Source organism: Gallinula chloropus, assembly GCF_964237585.1.
Source record: "Gallinula chloropus genome assembly, chromosome: 11".
Classification (NCBI taxonomy): domain Eukaryota; kingdom Metazoa; phylum Chordata; class Aves; order Gruiformes; family Rallidae; genus Gallinula; species Gallinula chloropus.
In genome coordinates this window covers 7,561,875-7,579,410 of record NC_140096.1, presented here as the reverse complement: position 1 = coordinate 7,579,410, position 17,536 = coordinate 7,561,875, and the positions used below count along the sequence as shown (strand labels likewise).

General features: G+C 56.6%; 1 protein-coding gene across 1 annotated transcript; it reads right to left on the bottom strand.

Moving 5' to 3' along the window:
- Positions 1 to 8,543: 8,543 nt before the first annotated feature.
- On the bottom strand, positions 8,544 to 13,991 carry SLC7A3 (solute carrier family 7 member 3; the record flags this gene model as incomplete). Its single annotated transcript, XM_084269248.1, has 11 exons — positions 8,544 to 9,354; positions 9,478 to 9,586; positions 9,850 to 10,016; positions 10,657 to 10,868; positions 11,170 to 11,272; positions 11,352 to 11,491; positions 11,685 to 11,907; positions 12,805 to 12,917; positions 13,003 to 13,180; positions 13,267 to 13,425; positions 13,622 to 13,991. The coding sequence occupies 11 exons, from the start codon at positions 13,989 to 13,991 to the stop codon at positions 9,221 to 9,223; spliced, it is 1,908 nt and encodes a 635-aa protein (XP_084125374.1). The 3' UTR covers positions 8,544 to 9,220.
- Between the last annotated feature and the right edge of the window lie 3,545 nt (positions 13,992 to 17,536).

Genomic DNA, 17,536 nt, shown 5'->3' with positions numbered 1-17,536 from the left:
TTGGTCTGGCTGAGAATGAGTCATTTTCCTCAGGCAGCCCTCACAGAGCTGCACTGGGGATCAGTCGCTGGAAAGGCGTTGATAACACACCAGTGCTGTGGCTACTGCTGAGCAGTGCTTCCAAGGCTGTCTCTCTGGCTTTGCCCCTCACCCAGTAGGCTGGAGTGGACAAGATATTGGGAAGGGACAGAGCTGACCCAAACTGACCTAAGGGATATTCACAGAAGCACAGGGGTTGGAAGGGACCTCAGGAGGTCATCAGGTCCAACCCCCTGCCAAAGCAGGGTCCCTAGGACAGGGCACACAGGTCGGCGTCTAGACAGGGCTGGAATCTCTCCAGAGAAGGAGACTCCACACCCCCTGGGCAGCCTGTCCCAGGGCTCCCTCACCGGGAAGAAGTTCTTACACATGTTGGTGCAGAACTTCCTGTGCTCCAACTTGAGGCCATCACCCCTTGTCCTGCCCCCATAGACCACTGAGAAGAGGCTGGCCATTTCCCTCTGTCTCCCACACTTCAGATATTTATAAACATTGATCAGATCCCCTCTCAGTCTTCTCTCAAGGCTGAACTGCCCCAGCTCACTCAGCCTTTCCTTATAGCGGAGATGCTCTGCTCCTTTAATCATCTTTGTAGCCCTTTGCTGGCCTCTCTCCAGGAGATCCCTGTCTTTTCTATCCCAGGGAGCCCAGAACTGGACACAACACTCCAGGTTGGGCCTGACCTGCTGGCCACACTCCTCTTGATGCCTCCCAGCATCCCACTGGCTCATTTAGCCACCAGGAGACGCTGTTGGCTCGTGGCCAACCTGTCACCTACCAGGACCCCCAGGTCCTTCTCCACAGAGCTCCTCTCCAGCAGGTCATCCCCCAGCCCTTGCTGATTCCAGTGGTTATTCCTTCGCGGGTGCAAGACTCTACACTTGCTTTTATTAAACCTCATTTGGTTTCTCACTGCCCAGCTCTCCATAGTGCATCTGCTGAGCCATAAAAGCTGGGTGGGAGGGAGGGGTGAGGAGGAATTCTTTACTTTAATGCTTGTTTTGGAGCAACTGCTATACCTACTGAAGCCCTGCTTCCTGGGAAGTAAATAATAAATGTTTTTATTTTCCTTTGCTTCCACACCCAGCCTTGCTTTTGCTTTACTGAACTGCTTTTATGTACCCATGAGTTTCTGTTGCAGTTTTGTGAGGCTGTGCTGTTGAGGCGGGTTTTGTAAGCAGCAGTTACAGTTTTCTGCCAGCCTCAGTGTAAACTTCGGGCAATTCAAGGCCAAAGTCATGGCCAGAGATAACCACAGCGCCTCTGAGAATCACATGTAACGAGCTGTGCAGACACCAAGGCCAGGAAAGGGCGGAGGAGGAAGCGGCCCAGGGGCCGGAGAGAAAGATGCCCCTGCAGCCTGTGGAGAAACCCATGGAAAAGGCTGAGACCCCACCTGCAGCCCGTGGAGGGGCTCCACGCTGGATGGAGCAGGTGGAGACACAGAGGAGATGCTGTGACCCTACGTTGGAACAAGCCCCTGCCAGCACTGGCAGCCATGAGGAGAAACAGAGACACCGAGATGAGAGAGAGTTTTGCGTCAGAACAGGTTTGCTGGGGGAGGTTTATAACCCCGTGGAGGACTGGGACTGAGAGACATTGTGATAAAGAGATAAAGCCCTGTGGGGAAAGATTCACGTTGGAGAAGTTCGTGGAGGACTGTCTCCCATGGGTGAGACCCCACGGTGCAGCAGGGGGAGGGTGTGGAATGAATGCCCCCTGCCCCAGCCGAGAGGGAAACCAACTTGCAAGGGACTGACCGAAGCCCCCATCTCCCAGTCCCTGCCCCCCTGTGCTGCGATCAGGGGGAAGAAGGGAGTGAAATCATGACTAGAGTGAAGTCTGCTAAGAAGGGAGCAGGGGGGCAGGTTAGAGGTGTTTTAAAATCTGGAAAAGGAAAACAGCTCATGAAGAAGTAACCAAGAACCCCATTTTTTCCCAGTCCCTGACCCCCTGTGCTGCAAGCAGGGGGAAGAAGGGAGCAAGATCATGGCTAAAGGGAAGTCTGCTTAGAATGGAGGGGTGGGGGGAAGGTGCTACTGAGAGCCCCATCTTCCCCAGTCCCTGCCCCCCTGTGCTGCGAACGGGGGAAGAAGGGAGCAAAATCCTGACTAAAGTCTGCTAAGAAGGGAATGGTGGGGGGAAAGTGTTTTAAGATCTGGTTGCGTTTGTTTTAAGATCTGGTCTCGCTCCCAACTCCATTATTTTCGCTGTTCTTTGTAGTGGAGTGTAATAAAGTAGAGTAGTTTCCCTCTTCACTCTGTGTTGAGTCTGTTTTGCCCACATTGTTGATGACAGAATGATCTCTCCCTGTCCTTATTTTTGACTCCTGAGCCTCTTAATATATATTTTCTCCCCTGTCCAACTAAAAAGGGGAGTAATAGACTGATTTTGGTGGGCGTCTGGCCTCCAGCCAGGGCTAAACCACCACAGTTCCTTTCCATCTTATTTTCTGCTCCCCCTGTCCTGCTTACAAAGGGGAGTGATAACAGCGAGTCCCGTACCTGTTGCAGTTTGTGCATCACAAACACTTGCTCTGGGTGAGAACATCTCCTGTCGGTTTCTTAAAGCTGCTGTCACTTGCAAACACAAAGATGGGATGCTGAAAGGGGGCACAAGTCTGGCTGTATCTCTTGGCTTCCACTGGTGCTGGTTTTTTCTCCTCTTCTGTTTTACTTACAAAGTGTGAGAGTAAGGTAAGTCCTTATGTTTCACATCACTGGGTTCTCTCAGACCTCTTCTCTATCCTGTCACCTGTCCCACAACCAGAGGGGTGTATAAAGCAAAACAAAGGCTCAGTGTGTGCTTCAGAGAGGAGGGAACAAGGATCTCCCTTCCCTGTGTTTATGACATACTTTCTTCCCATTTTAAGAGCACTGCTGACACTCTCAGACCTGCTCTTAACATCTGAACAAGGGACCAGAGACATAAAAACTCTTTCTTATTTGTCCCCAAGAACCTCTCAGGGCAGGTAGTTCCACTGAACAATTTAAATTCTGTCTAAATTGGATTTATACTGGTATAAATAATAGCAGCTTCTCCATGCCCAGTAACATATAATCACCATTTTTCATGCATTATCTCAACCAATATAATAGGAACTGTTACACACTCATCTGCAGACCAGACACACAATATAACACTGACATTACCCCAAAGGCTTGAGAACATGAGCAACAAACATTCAGTTTGTTGAAAAGCCTCCTGTTTGGTTTGCAAGTCAGGTTGCTGTGCCTATACAACTGTCACAGGTCTTGAAGAAACAACATGTTCAGTCTTCAGCAGGTTTAAGCAGTGACAGCATGGAGAAGCCTGTGATGACACTGGCTGCCCCTGAGATGCTGTGAAAAGGAGCAGGACGTTGACTTGTGAGCAAAAAATACAAGCTGTCATCTGGCAAAGCAGCATCAGCATGAGGTCCATGAGATCTCTTGTGGAGAATATGAATTACAGAAGGAATAATTGCCTGGGCAGAGGTGGCAGGGAAACAGGAGAACTTAAGGAAGATGGGGAGAGGTATCAGCCATGAAAACTCAAGAATTAGCAAAGGGATCTCTTGAGTATGAGGTAGGGAAACACCAGGCAACCTTTCCCTTTGCTTGTGGAAGAATCTTGTGTGGCCTTTTGGATGCATCAGTCCTGTGTATGCCACAGAACATGCAGAAACCTGCTCAGGGAGATGCCTGGACTGTTTCATGACTGCAGAAGGCATCCCCACTTTTGCAAGACACTCTGATTTCAGCTCTACACAGCTCTCCCGGTCCCACTCACTTCAGCCTGGAGAAAGAGTGTCTCCTTCAGCAAGTCCCAGAGCAGGGCTAGCAATCTATGCTCTGTTCCTCTTTCAACATAACCTTTGCAAAAAGATTTGTGCTGACTTCTATTCAAATACATGTGTTTGCCTAAAAGAATCCACCTCAAATACTGCAGCTGCCGTTCAGGATCGCTTCCTTCTTGAGACAGTCTGCCCCTCTCCTCCCTTCTCACACACACAACACAAAACCAAACCAGGCTTGTCAGGAAAGAGCCTGGGAGTGGCGGTCCAGTGTCGGAGGGATGGTGTGCTGGCAGTGACCCTTGGGCTGTCACCTTAGAGGTGGTGGTGGACAATACTCAAGTGGTAGCAAAGATGCAAAGTCCACTGACAAGCGCATGCACTACACCGAAGCCCAGAACATCACCAGCCTCTGCATCCCTGTCCCATTGCCAGTAACCTGCACCAGTTTCAGAAACCCCACCTTGATCTTCTTGGCCCCCTTTGTGTAGTTTTTGTTGTCATGAATTCAGTGGGCAGCAGCAACAACGTGCAGGTTGGACACCGCCACACCCATGCATCCCTTGGAGGTCTTGAAGGTAGGGGTAGTTCATCAGAAGTGGTTCCTGCTGATGGAAAACCATCTGTCTGCACCATAAATCTTCCACCTGTATTGCACACATTGCCTTCACCATCTCCTCTCTATGCCACTCACCCAGAGGCTCAGTCCTACCATGGTGAGACTGTGGGTGCCATCGGGACACACTGTCTCAGAGGTGCTCCTGGAAGTCCTGAGGGACCCGGGAGGCTTCCCACTGGACACAGGCATTGTCACAGCCTGTTGTCAACTCCAGGACAGGCTGTGACAAGAACTGCCCTTTGGTTATGGACTGAGAAACAAGAGTGGGACCCTGGTCACCAGCTGCATCACCGAGAAGAAAAGAGAGCAAAAGAAGAGCAACCACCTGGCAGCAAGTTAATAGTGTCAGACCTGCACAGGAAGGAGAGCATTAAGCCTGCACAATTAGAGAGCTGGCCACCTGCTGTGGCTTGGGCTGGAGAGGATTATCCCATGCATGAAGTCAGTTTAAGCTGTTACTACAGAAAGCAGAAGGGCTGTAGCTGCCTGGAGCCAGGTGTGACAGTATGCTTCCCCCATTGCCACCATGTTTTCCTGACTTTTTTCCTGTTTATATGGATTGATTGATAACCATCGGTGCTGATTGTGATTTCTGCATCCATCTCACAGCGAGTTCAGGAAGACAGATAACAACACAGTAGCAAAGGGTTATCTATGCTAATGTGCCCACCAGACACTGGTCAGTGTCCACTGGCATATATGGGTGGTATGTAAATATGACTATGAGCCAATTATCTTACTCCATAAATAGTGAGCAGTCCAAGAGCCCTTTGAGCTCTCCTGAGATGACAGTGGGCTGCACGTCAGGATCTCCCCTTGAAAGGGATGCCTCTGAAGGTTACTCCTCGAGGTTGAGAGAATCCTTGCTGCAACAGATCTGCAACAGATCCTTGGGAAATGAGTTGGGAATTAGTGCACTAACATTTGTGATCTTAGCTAAGAAATAGAAAGGATTGATTGTACATATAATCCTTTAGACATAAACCGTTGACCAAGCCTGGGACTGAGACTGAATCCAGCCGCACCTGGGCTCCTCTCTGAGCAGGAGTTTAGAAAGCAAGGGGATTCTTTCTGAACCTCGTGACTCAACAGGAGGGTCTCCCTGATAGATTCATCTGGCCCTGTTCTCTATGCACTAACTAATCAAGATTACCTTACCATCGAATCTTAATTACTGTCACGTTTATTACCAAACACTGTTACACCCTTTTGTTTTACATCAATAAACATATTATTACCTCTGTCTTAAGAGTGAAGTGCATCCCTCTTACCTATCCCATCTGCGACACCAGGTGAGCAAGTTGCGATAGGAATCTCACCCAGCACTGGCTTTGATCTCCTGGAGCTCTTCTGAACCATGAGGCCCTGCAGTGCAGCTGCAGAAATACCACAAGCTGACGAGTTTGCTCTACCACACCAGTAACCCTGTCTGCCCTGGAGAGGATTCCCTGGATTTCAGAGCTCATGCACCACTGATGCATCCCACCCAGCAGCTGTTGCAACTCCACTCCACCAGCTGGTCATCTTCAGGGAGGAGGATCTCATGGAACCTGCTCACTGGTCCTACAGGGAAGAAGGCAGCACGTTAACCCCTCAGCCAAGTGTTTGTGCAGACCAGCCAGCCCATTTTAACTCCCAAATGGACCACTGTACCCAATTTAAAATTTAATCTGCTACATCTGCAAGTGCCAGGGCCACCCCTGTTCTGGCAGGGGAGCTGTTCAGGGAGCAGGCTTTGCTGTGCCAGCTGTCCCTCCAAAGGCTCGGTAGCACAGCCCTCCAACCCCATCCTGCCCCAGCCCTGCTTACTCTTGTGGGCTCCTTTCAGCAGCCCCCAGAGAGGTTATCCCTCCCCAAGCAGCCAGTGTGCAGAGAGAGCTGCTCCCACACCATGTCCCTCAAAGGCAACCGGGCTCTGCAGCCACACGTGTAGCCACAGGGCACTGAGCAGAGCCAGGCAGGAAGGCTAAGAGCCACCAGCTCTCTGCACCTCCCACACCTTGACCTGCCCCTGCTGCATTGCATGTAACCATCAGCTGGTGCTGCAGCCAGGCCTCTATGGCAATGTGGCCGCAGCGTGGCTTGGGCCAAACGGAGCCAGAGCCAACCACCCTCCAGCTCCCTGCTAAATGCAGGGAAGGGCAACAGGAAGATCACAACCTTGCTGTAGGTCCCAGGGGGCTGCGTGAGCATTCCCCCAGCACAACCAGCAAGGCAGCACTGAAGCAGGAACCAGCCCTGCCTGTACTCCTTGCCCATGCTTGTTCCTGGCCTGCCCAGAACCCGTGTGGCGGCAGAAGCAGGGGAGCAGCTTCGGGCTTGTCTCATCCCCCCCAGGGCTCTGCCAGATGCTCTGCCAGATGCTCTGTCAGGGTTGGAGCTGCCCCAGGGAGGTTAATAGCTGGCCGGCCGGCAGGCAGGAGCATGGTCCCTGCCGCACCTCTGGGTGGAAACTCCATGGCTGATGGGGCAAACCGGAGCAAGCTGCGTGCAGGGCCAGGGAACTCACATCCCTGCTGCAAAACCAAGCTCTGCTTATGGCTGCATTTGCTCCAACCAGAACATGGCCCCTTCCAGACTGGCACACAAAGGGAAAGACCACCTCACAGCCCTCAGCACCTGACAGCCTTCACCCAGAACATGCTTCCCTCCCAATGGAGCCTCAGGTTGCTATCAGAGCATCCCAGCAGGCCCCACACAGGCTGGCAGAGCAGCAGTTAAAGTGGTAGGAGTGGCACAAGCTGCTCGCTTCTGCTGACAGTGTGCTGAGGCTCCAGCTGGGTGACAACTGATGTGCTGAGATGTACAATAATGCCAGCAAGGCCCAGGGAAGGCAGAGGCACTGCCTGGCAGAGGATACGGTGCCACCCCTGGCAGCTAGCCCAGCTAAGGCAGAAAGAGGGAGACAGGGTCCTCCACAGAGCAGGCACCCACTGTGCCCTGGGGGAAGCTGCCCAGAGCTTCCAGCACACTGGTTCACACATACAATTCTGCCAGTCCCAGTGGATATCCAGGACGGTACACTGGTGCTCAGTGGGATGGCCCAGAGCCAGGAGGATCACAAAAATACCTATGCACAGCCATGGGCATGGACGTGCACATGGGGACACAGGCACAGACTGGGGGGCAGCAGCATTGCCAAGACAAGGAGGGGGGGGCTGCAGCCACGTCACAGGCCTATCACTCACCAGCCTTGGGCAACAGCACCTGAACCAACATGTGTGAGTGCTGGGGGGCTGGGGGTACTGCACACCCAGGGCTCAACAGGGCCACTGGTGCTGCCCCCAGCCAGAAGATACTCACCAAGCAGGATGATGAGACCCAGAGTGACACACTGAGGCACAGGCATGACCCAGAGAGCTGGAAACACCTGCGAAGAGCCAGGTGCACCTGAGGGCTGGACCCTGAGGCTCTGGTAGGGCACCCCAGCCCACAGCAGTGGGGCAGACAGTGCTCAGTGTAGGGCCAGAGCAAACATCACAGCCCCTTTTACTCTAGGCACAGCCCTAGACCAGGGGCCAAGCAGCATACATGTGGGGCCCTCGCTGCTGACCATGAAGTAACCCTGCTCTGCTGCCAGTAGACAGGGAGAGACAGAAAAACCACGCAAGATCCATCTGCCTTAAATCATTTTATTTTGCAAAATAATCTGTCAAGGCTGATTTAGACCAGACCAGAATCCGGGAAATAATCATCTTCTCATGTGGATGCAGCCCATCTCCGGGCCATGCTTCCTCTGCAGACCATTGCTGAGGGCTCCAGGAGGTATCTCCAAGGTCTTTTCCTGCAGCTGTGATCAGTGACACAATCCCACACAGCTCAGCACCAGTAGGGCTGGTGTCCTGCCCACAGGCAGCAGCAGCACTGGGTCAAGCTGACCCGGAGCAGGGCTCCACAGTTCCTGCCCATAGGAGAGGGAAAGGGCTGGTGGCTCCAGCCAGGAGGTTTCAAGCAGAAAGCTCACCCAGCACAGCTGGCTGGGGCTTGGCCCTGCTCTGCACCAGCCCAGCAGCCAGCCCAGGAGCACTGGGGGTCATGCCCAGGGGTTTGTGACCACAGGGCTTTAACATGAGATGCAGCAGCAACAACAAGAGGGCCAAGCACTTAAAAACCATTTAGTTTAATAGATAAAAAAATCAACGGTAAAACACCAGTTATACAAAGACAGATAAAGCTGGACACTGGTACTGCTACACTGTGGACATCACCATGGACACTCAAGAGCTAGATGCTCTCGGGCAGCACAGAGCTCAGCATGGGATGCAAAACCCAGGCAGAGAGGGGGTTCTGGCCAGCTGAGCTCCATGCTGCCAGGGAGCACGGGCCTGCTGAGCTGCCCCAAGCCTTGTCATGTGGCTCCAGCCACAGCTGCCATGTACATGCCTGGTACTGGGAAAGCACAGAGAGGAGGTGGTGACAACTGCTACATATACTGATGGAATAAATACAGCTGTACCATCACAGGGAGACTCCTGTGGGAGGGAAAGCAGCATTCCTGACAGCAGCTTCCATGGTAGGAGGGATGGGCTGGTGTCACTGCCCCTTGGCAGGGTTGGGCGATGGCAGAGACCAGCCCCAGGGCCACCAGCACTCCCACGCACCCTGGGGACTCATCTCCATCACCTCTGCTCTACAAGGGGAAAGGGCAGCAAACAACCCAGCTCCACAGCCCCGAGTCTGCGACCCGCTCCCCATGGGAGAGGGGATGTATGTACCGTGTGCATCATCGTCTTTTTCCCCCAGCAGGAATACTGGCAGAGGTCCACAGAGCACCGGTGCCCAGTCCCTCAGACCGCAGCAGCCCCAGGGCCAAGGTCCAGTCCAGGATGGTGCAGAGGTTTTTCTACTGCAGCACAGGACTCCTTGGCCTTCTTCCCTTCCACGCTGTTCCGAATCCCGTAGCCAAAGTAAATCAGAAACCCTGCAGGACAATTTCAGCAATGAAACACGCAGCAGCAGGCTGCCAGCGTTAACAGCCCCCCAAGAGGGGACCCTGCAGGCCCCCCTCTGCTGCAGGACACCCACCCACAGCCCTGACACCTACCCACACTCATCCAGATGGCGAACAACACCCAGGTGCTGGCACTCAGCTGTACCATCAGCAGGATGTTAATGCAGATGCTGAAGATGGGCAGGAGTGGGAGGAAAGGTACCTGTGAGGGACAAGAGGTGCTGTGTCCGCTGTGCCCCTTGAGGGACCCAGCCAGGGTTGAGGATGCTCCTCTCCACAGAGGGATCCCACCCCTGCCACAGCCCAGGAACGCCTGGGCACTTCCACACTGGGGACTGCACCTCAGAGAGGCGCACCTTGGAGCCTTTGGCTTTCCTGGACACAGACTGCCCAGCAGTGAGCCTTGTCAGACCCTGCCATGGGTCTGTGGGGGTGCAGACAGGGAGCTGCTGGGGCTGCACTCACTTTGAAGTTCAACCGTGCATTGCTCTGCGGCTGCATCCAAACGATGATGATGGGAATGAGCAGAGCCAGGAGAAGGATCACCAGGACCACAATCCAGCCCACGCTGATGTCCTTCAGTGCAGTCACCTTGAAGGTCAGGATCACGCAAATGACTGTGATCAGTGTGACTGCAAGAGAGGGAAGAGTCAGAGGGCTGCATAGCGTTTGGCCTCCTTGGGACTCTGAGTCTCACCAGTGGCTGAAGCACCCACTCCTCTCAGTCAGGTATGGGTCCAGCACCTGCTGTCTCCAATACCAACCCCAACACCTCAGGAAAGCACTTTGCTGGGGGAAGTCACCAGCCAGCAAACTGAGGGGAGCCTGCATTCAGCTCTGACACTTGCCCAGACCCAGCTGAGTTTCCCCATTCTGGCCACACAACGAAGCTGCTGATGGATGGATGGATCACACCTTGCTGGGTAAGCCCAGGTGCTCTCAGGGAGTCAGGGACCACCCTTGCTGGATGGCCAGCCTGAGCCAGGCTTGTCACAGGGAGGTCCTGTGACTACCTGCACATTCCTGGCGCAGCACCCACATCCTCCATCAGCCCCCATGTGCCCCAAACCCCAGCCATGCCCTGCACTTGCACCCTACTCAAGGCAGAGTGGGTCCAGCACCTACGGGCACTGCTGAGAGCAGCTGGCAGCCAGCGCTGTCCAGCACCTCTCCTCTACCCAGCACGTCCACCTTCCTGGCTGTGTGGAGACATGCCAAATGCTCCAGCTCCTGCCAGGAGGGGACATCACCCGTGGACTCCTGCTTGCTCACCGATGACTGAGACACAGACGTAGACAATGCACCCCGAGAGCATGGTGGGGGTGTCTGTGGGCGGGTTGAAGAGCCTCGCCAGGGACAGTGTCTCTTTCTGCTGGGCCTTGGCAGCAGTGACAGTTGGGTCCATGATCCCGTTCTCCTCCTCATTCCTATTCAGCTCCAGCATTTCCATGGCCTTTGGGGAGTTCAGCTGCCCGGGCTGGTACCTGAGCAGATGGGACAAGATGCAGTGGAACTGGAGAACTTCCCATCCCAGGGAGACAGCGGGCAACACCATCACACCCCTCCCACTCCTCCAGCCTCACACACTGCTCTGGCAGCAGCATGACAACAACTACCCTGTGGATGTGCCCAGGGACACCGTGCAGGCTCCTGTGAGCATCCCTCATCTTGAGGGCTCAATGCTTCCTTGGGCTGCATCCCCCCCCCCCCCCCCCCGAGGATAAACTGCAGCCACAAGCCCTGGTCTCTGTGCAAGGCACCCCCACCCCGGGAGGAGGCACCCACCGGAGGATAAGCACGCAGACAGCCACCAGCGAATAGGCCAGCAGCGTGCCAATCGACATGAGGTCCACCAGGTCCTTCAGGTCAAACAGGAGGGCCATCACCGCTGCAACGAGGACACGCAGCATGAGTACAGCTCCCGACAGCCATGGGGCAGAGTGTAAGGTGGCAGCTGGGAATCTTACCTGCAAGGACCCCTGAGGTGATGGTGGCTGACAGAGGGGTCTTCGTGCGGCTGTTGATGCTGGAGAGGAACTTGAAGAGCAGCCCATCCTCGGCCATGGCATAGATCACGCGGGGCATAGGAAACATGGAGCCCAGCAAACTGCCACGGGGGGGGAAATGGTTCAGAGCCTGCCAGGCAAGCTGCCAACACCCACCACCCAAACGGGGACAGGACGAGCTCTGTGCCAGGAACAGGGCAGGAGCTGGATGGGGGAAACCCCCAGAGGAGCCAGGACATGTGCTGCTGGACCCTGTGCCATGCCAAGCAGCACCAGAGATGGAGCCAGTCCTACCTGGTGGAGAGTGCACAGAGGGAACCGACAGCAACAGCATAGCGGGCAGGCTCCCAGCCCACCGCCTTGAAAGCCTCAGGCAAGGGGCTCTCCTTGTTCAGGAGGAAGTAGGGCACCATGAGGGTCAGGGCTGCGGAGACCCCAAAATAAGCCACGAAGCAGATGAAGAGGGACACAATGATGCCAATGGGGAGTGAACGCTGTGGGTTCCTGGCTTCTTCCCCTGTGCAGAAACAAGAGTCAGTATCCTTCCCCACTCCACAGCACTGGAGGATGAAGCAGGGACTTTCCATGGCAGCATGGGACTGGGCAGCAGCAGGCAGGGATTGGCAGAGGAGGGGTTCAGGTCCCCAGCTGTGCTGCCATGAGGGCAGAGGCTTCAGCACTGCTGAGAGCAGAGGCACATGGCCGCAGCCCCAGCTGCCAGGTATGAAGCTACCCAGCAGCTCACAGCCCTCTGCCTTCAGCAGCAGCTTCCCTTCCATGCAGAGCCTGCTGAACGCAGATCCTCCGTGCATGTGGGCACAGCAACCGCAGCCACCATGCCCTTTGCCCCCCCAGCCCTCGCAAAGGCATGCTGCACCACGCTCCCTGGCAAGGGGCTCGGCAGCTGGCATAGGAGGGATGGAGGCAGCTCCCGGGGGTGGGGAGGCACGGACAGGGAGGTCAGGCTGTACCAGCCGCCCACTAAGTAGATTCCTGGGAGAATGAGAGGAAATGAAGAGGGCTCCCTGTGCTCCAGAGCGTGGTGGCTCTGCATGAATTCAGTAATCTAGAAAAACATTGCTTGAGGCTGGGAAATAACGAGGAGGCACGAGCGATGTCCAGCGCTATCGCAGCCTCAGCTTGGCCACAGAAAGGCTCCCACTGCCCGGGGAGCTGCCTGCATGGACAGGGTGCAGCCCCACTCCCAGGGTGTGCTGTGGGAGCCCCTCTTCCTGGGGCAGGGCTGGCTGGGAGCCCTTTTTTGCTGGGCCAGCTGGGGACAGAGCTGCTGCAGGGAACTCCCAGGAGTGGTGGGACAGGCTGTTTCCCATGCCATGGAGCATCCTCCTTGGTGGGTCCCAGACAGCTGTGCTAGGGAAATAAATGCCCATGCTACCCTTGCCTAAGGCAGTACCTGTAGTGGCAATGCAGTCAAAGCCCACAAAGGCATAGAAACAGGTGGCAGCGCCGGTCAGGATCCCTTCCAGTCCAAAGGGGACAAACCCGCCGGAGCCAAAGGCTTTAATCCTGGAAAGGAGGGAAGAGAGCAGCAGCCATGGGGCTGGTGTCAGCCCTGTGGCAGACCTTGGCCTGGCACTTTCACCCTCCTCACTTGTCGTCATCCAGCGAGTCCAGGTGCGAGCGGTTGTAGTCCTCCACCGAGAGCTGCCAGTTCTTGATGTCTCCCTTCACAAAGCCAGCGATTATGACAAAGCCCAGCACCAGCAGGTTCACTGCTGTGAAGATTTTGTTCACGAGGACGGATTCGCTGACGCCGAAGGCCAGCAGCGCTGCACAGACAAAGGGGGTAAGTAGGAAGCCACTGGGCCCCCATGCCACCACCCACAGTGCAATGGAGCCACTTCTATGCACTCACCAGTGAGCAGCCCAATGAGGATAAGGGCAAAGAAGTCTGGGCGCTCAGCTAGCACCCCTGGCAGGTGTATCGGGGTCTTGTCCATGAAGAAGTTGGAGATGTGATTGCCGATGATGTTGTCGAATGCTGCACTCCAGGCTCGAGCCACGCTGGCTGTGCCTGGTTGATGGCAAATCCGTGCATCAGTCCAAACAAGGGCAGAGCGGGAGCAGCCACCCCACCCCAGCACCCACCTCCCTACTGATCCCACACCCCACACTGCTCCCACAAACTGTGCCCCCCCCCCCACCATGCTGCCAGTGCAGTGCTGGAAGGACTCTGGGCACACACAGCAGCATCTTACCCCGCCCCGTACCTATCACGTAGGAGAGGATGAGGTTCCAGCCAGTTGTGAAAGCCCAGATCTCGCCAACGGTGACGTAGCTATAGAGGTAGGCAGAGCCAGTCTTGGGGACGCGGGCCCCAAACTCTGCGTAGCAGAGTCCAGCCAGTACCGATGAGAGAGCAGCCACCAGGAAGCAGAGCACGATTGAGGGACCAGCCATATCCTTGGCCACTTCCCCAGCCAGGACATACACGCCAGCCCCCAGCGTGCTGCCCACCCCCAGGGCTATGAGGTCCAGCGTGGAAAGGCAGCGAGCGAAACGTGTATCTTCAGAGCTCAGATCCACCACACGCCGGCGGATCAGTTTCTTCCCCACCCTGGTCATTTTTCCCCAAAACATCTTGCCCTCTCGTGGGTGGTGTTCAGCTGCTCAAAACCCCTGCAAGAAAAGGGACCGTAGGAGCATGAAGCAGGCAGCAGGACCCACGCTGCAGGGAGCAGGGCCAGCCCCAATGCCCATAGGAGCTGTGTCTGCTCCCAGCAAATCCATTGGCACCAAGTGCCTGCCACACTGGAGGAGAATAGACCATGGTGTCTCCATCCAAGGCACTCTGGGGCTGCACATTCTCCACCTGCACGGTCCCTGCACCCAGACAGCGAGCCAGGGATGAACCCAGCCAGTCCATGGTGAGAAAGGCTCATTGCATAAGCCTCACGTGGTCCCCACCAGCGGCCCCTGAACACATCCCAGAGCTTGCCCATTGTCTCCCAGCAACTCCCCACTGATTTGGCAGCCTGGAGATCCCTCAGCCCAAACTTGACTGCTGGCACATCAGAGGTCTGGTTGCATGGGCATGCACAGCAGTGATGGTGTGGAGACAAAGCATTCCTCCAGCAGAGAATTTGGTAGGCTGGGCTGACTCACCAGAATACAGGGATTCCTCCCTCCACCCAGCATCTGCACTACACCCCTGGCAGAACTGTGTGGCCAGACACGCAGCACAGGTCCCGGCACACATCCCTCACATGCCAACGGCACTTTGCTGAGCAGCCTGCACAATGCAATTGCCCTAAACATCCAACACCCCCATTCACCTTGCTCCCAGCAGCCACCCATCCCAAAAATCTCTGGGAGACGAGCACCCTGTAGAGCGGGCAGCCAGCACAGGGTGAGCACATGCCCATGGCTGGCACCCCACACCCAGCGTTGTACCCTCCACCTACCAGCATCTTCTCCCTGCTGGCTGCTCTTTTCGCTGAGGAACAAAACAGGCCCCCAGCCAGGCACCCAGGGCATCACGGGTGCCGTGTTGGGTGGGTCAGTGTAAGTACACGCAGGGGTAACTTATTTTCTGACCCTTTTCCACTGGGGGGAAATGCCAGGATTGCAGTGGCAGTCACCAGCTCGGCTCCTTCCCTATTACCCGAAACCAGCCAGTTACTGGAGAAACCTTCTCCTGATTGGCATGTGTCACATTTGGCCTTGGCCCAAGAAGCCACCTGGCCCAAAGCAGCTTCTGGGCCAGGTTTCAATGGCACAAGCCCCCCAACACTAACCACTGTCGTCGTCCCCCGCGCCCAGCCACTGCCCTGACAGCGCTGTCCGCCTCCCCCAGCGCTGCTGGATTGTTCCAAGGACTTAGAATCATAGAATGGTCTGGGTTGGAAGGGACCCCAAGGATCAGAGTGTTCCAACCCCCTGCCACAGGCAGGGCCACCAACCTCCAGCCCTGGATCTACACAAGGTTTCCCAGGGCCCCATCCAACCTGGCCTTGAACACCCCCAGGGATGGGGCATCCACCACCTCTCTGGGCAGCCTGTTCCAGCCCCTCACCACTCTCTCTGTAAAAAACTTCCCCCTAATATCTAATCTCAACTTCCTTCTGACACCCAACACAACCTTCGCTCCGGCAGCTGAAGCGCGCTCAGCCCTCAGCGCGGGACAGAAAAAGGCGCCAAACAGAAGGATGTGGGTCGGCCTTCCCCTCCCAAGCCCGACACACTGAGCTGCATTCATCCACTGGAAGGAGCACGTTGAGCACCCAGACCCATGCCGGCACCCATCAGACACGTGTCACCCGACACGGAGAGTGTGGGCAGAGGAGAAGCGATGTGTCGGGCAAGAGCTCCTGCCGGGAAGGAGCCTCCCGCTGACCATCGCATCCCAGGGCTGGTTTGGAGGCCGGCAGCCCCCACCCAGGACCTTCACCCCAGACCCCGTGGGGCATCCCCAGCCCACGGCATCGCGGGAGGTCCCGGCCGATGTTGCCCCACGTGTGGGTGACGGCTGACTTGAAATGAAACCGACACCGGTTGCACCAGGTCCCGCCTGGTCGCGACTCACCGGCCACGCAGCGCGGCTCAGTACGGCTGGGCTCCGCTCCGGTCCCGGTCCGCTCCGGTCCCGCTCAGCTCCGCTCCACGCGGAATGCTGCTTCCGCCAAGGGTGCTGAGGGGCTTGTGACTCCGCCCCGCCGGATGCTCCAACCCACCCAGTGCTTAACTCTCCAGCTACACACACCCCCTCCCGCCCCCCCCACCCCGGTCCGACTGCCCCGCTCCCCTCAGCCCCAGGGAGGCGTTGGACAAGCGGCACCGGCAGATGCGGAGAAGCTCGCCCCAAATTCCCTGTGCCTCGCCGCCTTCCAGGTCACAGATTTACAAATCTATTATAGATTCAAGCGGGAACCGGCACCGGGGAGGGCGCCCGGCACGGCTGCGCTCCCGGGAGAGCGGCCGCTGCCACGCCGGCCGGCATCAGCCGCGTGTCCCCAGCAAAGCCCACGGAGGGGGCGGCTGGGGATCCCCCGAGCCCAGATGTGCCTGCGGGTTAGAACTTACCCCCTGTCCCTTTCTTCTTCTGTGCTCCTACCAGGGCTGGGAGCCAGGGGAGAGCAGGGGCCCTCCGGGAGGCCAGCCCTCCCAACTGGGAGTGCGGCCAGCGCCTGGCTCCAGGCACGGCGTGGTGTGTGGGGGGGTCTGTCCTCACCCGCTTCGCAGGGATAAAGCCCCGGGCAGTGCCCACACCGCTCGCTACAGTCTTCTCGACTCCAGGAGCAACAGGCGGCTCTAAGCGATGGGATACATACGAAAGCCTCGGGAGAACGGTTGGGCAGTCCGGCGGGCAGCCAGGAGCAAGGGGGGAGCCAGCACCTAGCCTGGGACCAGCTGCCTAGAAACCTGCTGATGCAATGTTCACATGTCGTGAGCAGCCAAGCAAACCAACAGCGGTGCCGGGAGGAGAGCCAGCCACTCCCTGGTATCGCTGGAGTCTCTGCTCCAGCACCTCTGCTAAGGATACCGAGGCAACAGGCTTCCAGCCACCCGCAGCAGAGCAGAGCAGCGCAGGCAGAAGCACCAGGCAGGGGGCTACAGGCCCTGCGCTAGGTACCTGCCCACCCCACCTCTCCGAGGGGGGGGGGGGGGGGGGGCACACGGAAAGGCCAGGGAAAGAAAAATGCTCCATTTGTCAAAATGACATCAAGGAAACGGAAACAGCAACAGCAGCAGCTTGCGAAAGCAGCTGCTGGGCAGTGACGCAGGTTTTCATCCTCTCCTCCCTCCCGCCCCCGTGGCAGCTCAGCTCACTTCCAGACAGTCACAGAAATCCCGCCCCCCCCCCGCCTCGGTGGCAAGTAGGTGCTTCCTGCTCCCTCTGGGGTTACCTGCAGCAGGCAGGGATGTGCCTGGGCCGAGGTGGGCAGCACCATCGCTAAGGGGGCTCTTGGGCAGGACCAGCCCCGCCACAAGCAGAGCACGACTCTGTGGGGGGACACCCCAACCCAGCCAAGCAGAGAGAAGGAACCCAGAGCAGCAAGGGGGGGCTGACACCAGAAACCCTCTTGAGACTGCAGTGGTTGAGAGGCAGTTTCAGCAGGGATCAGCACCAGGGGACCAAACATGGGTCCAGTTCCTAGATCTCACACGCAGCCCCACATCCATCT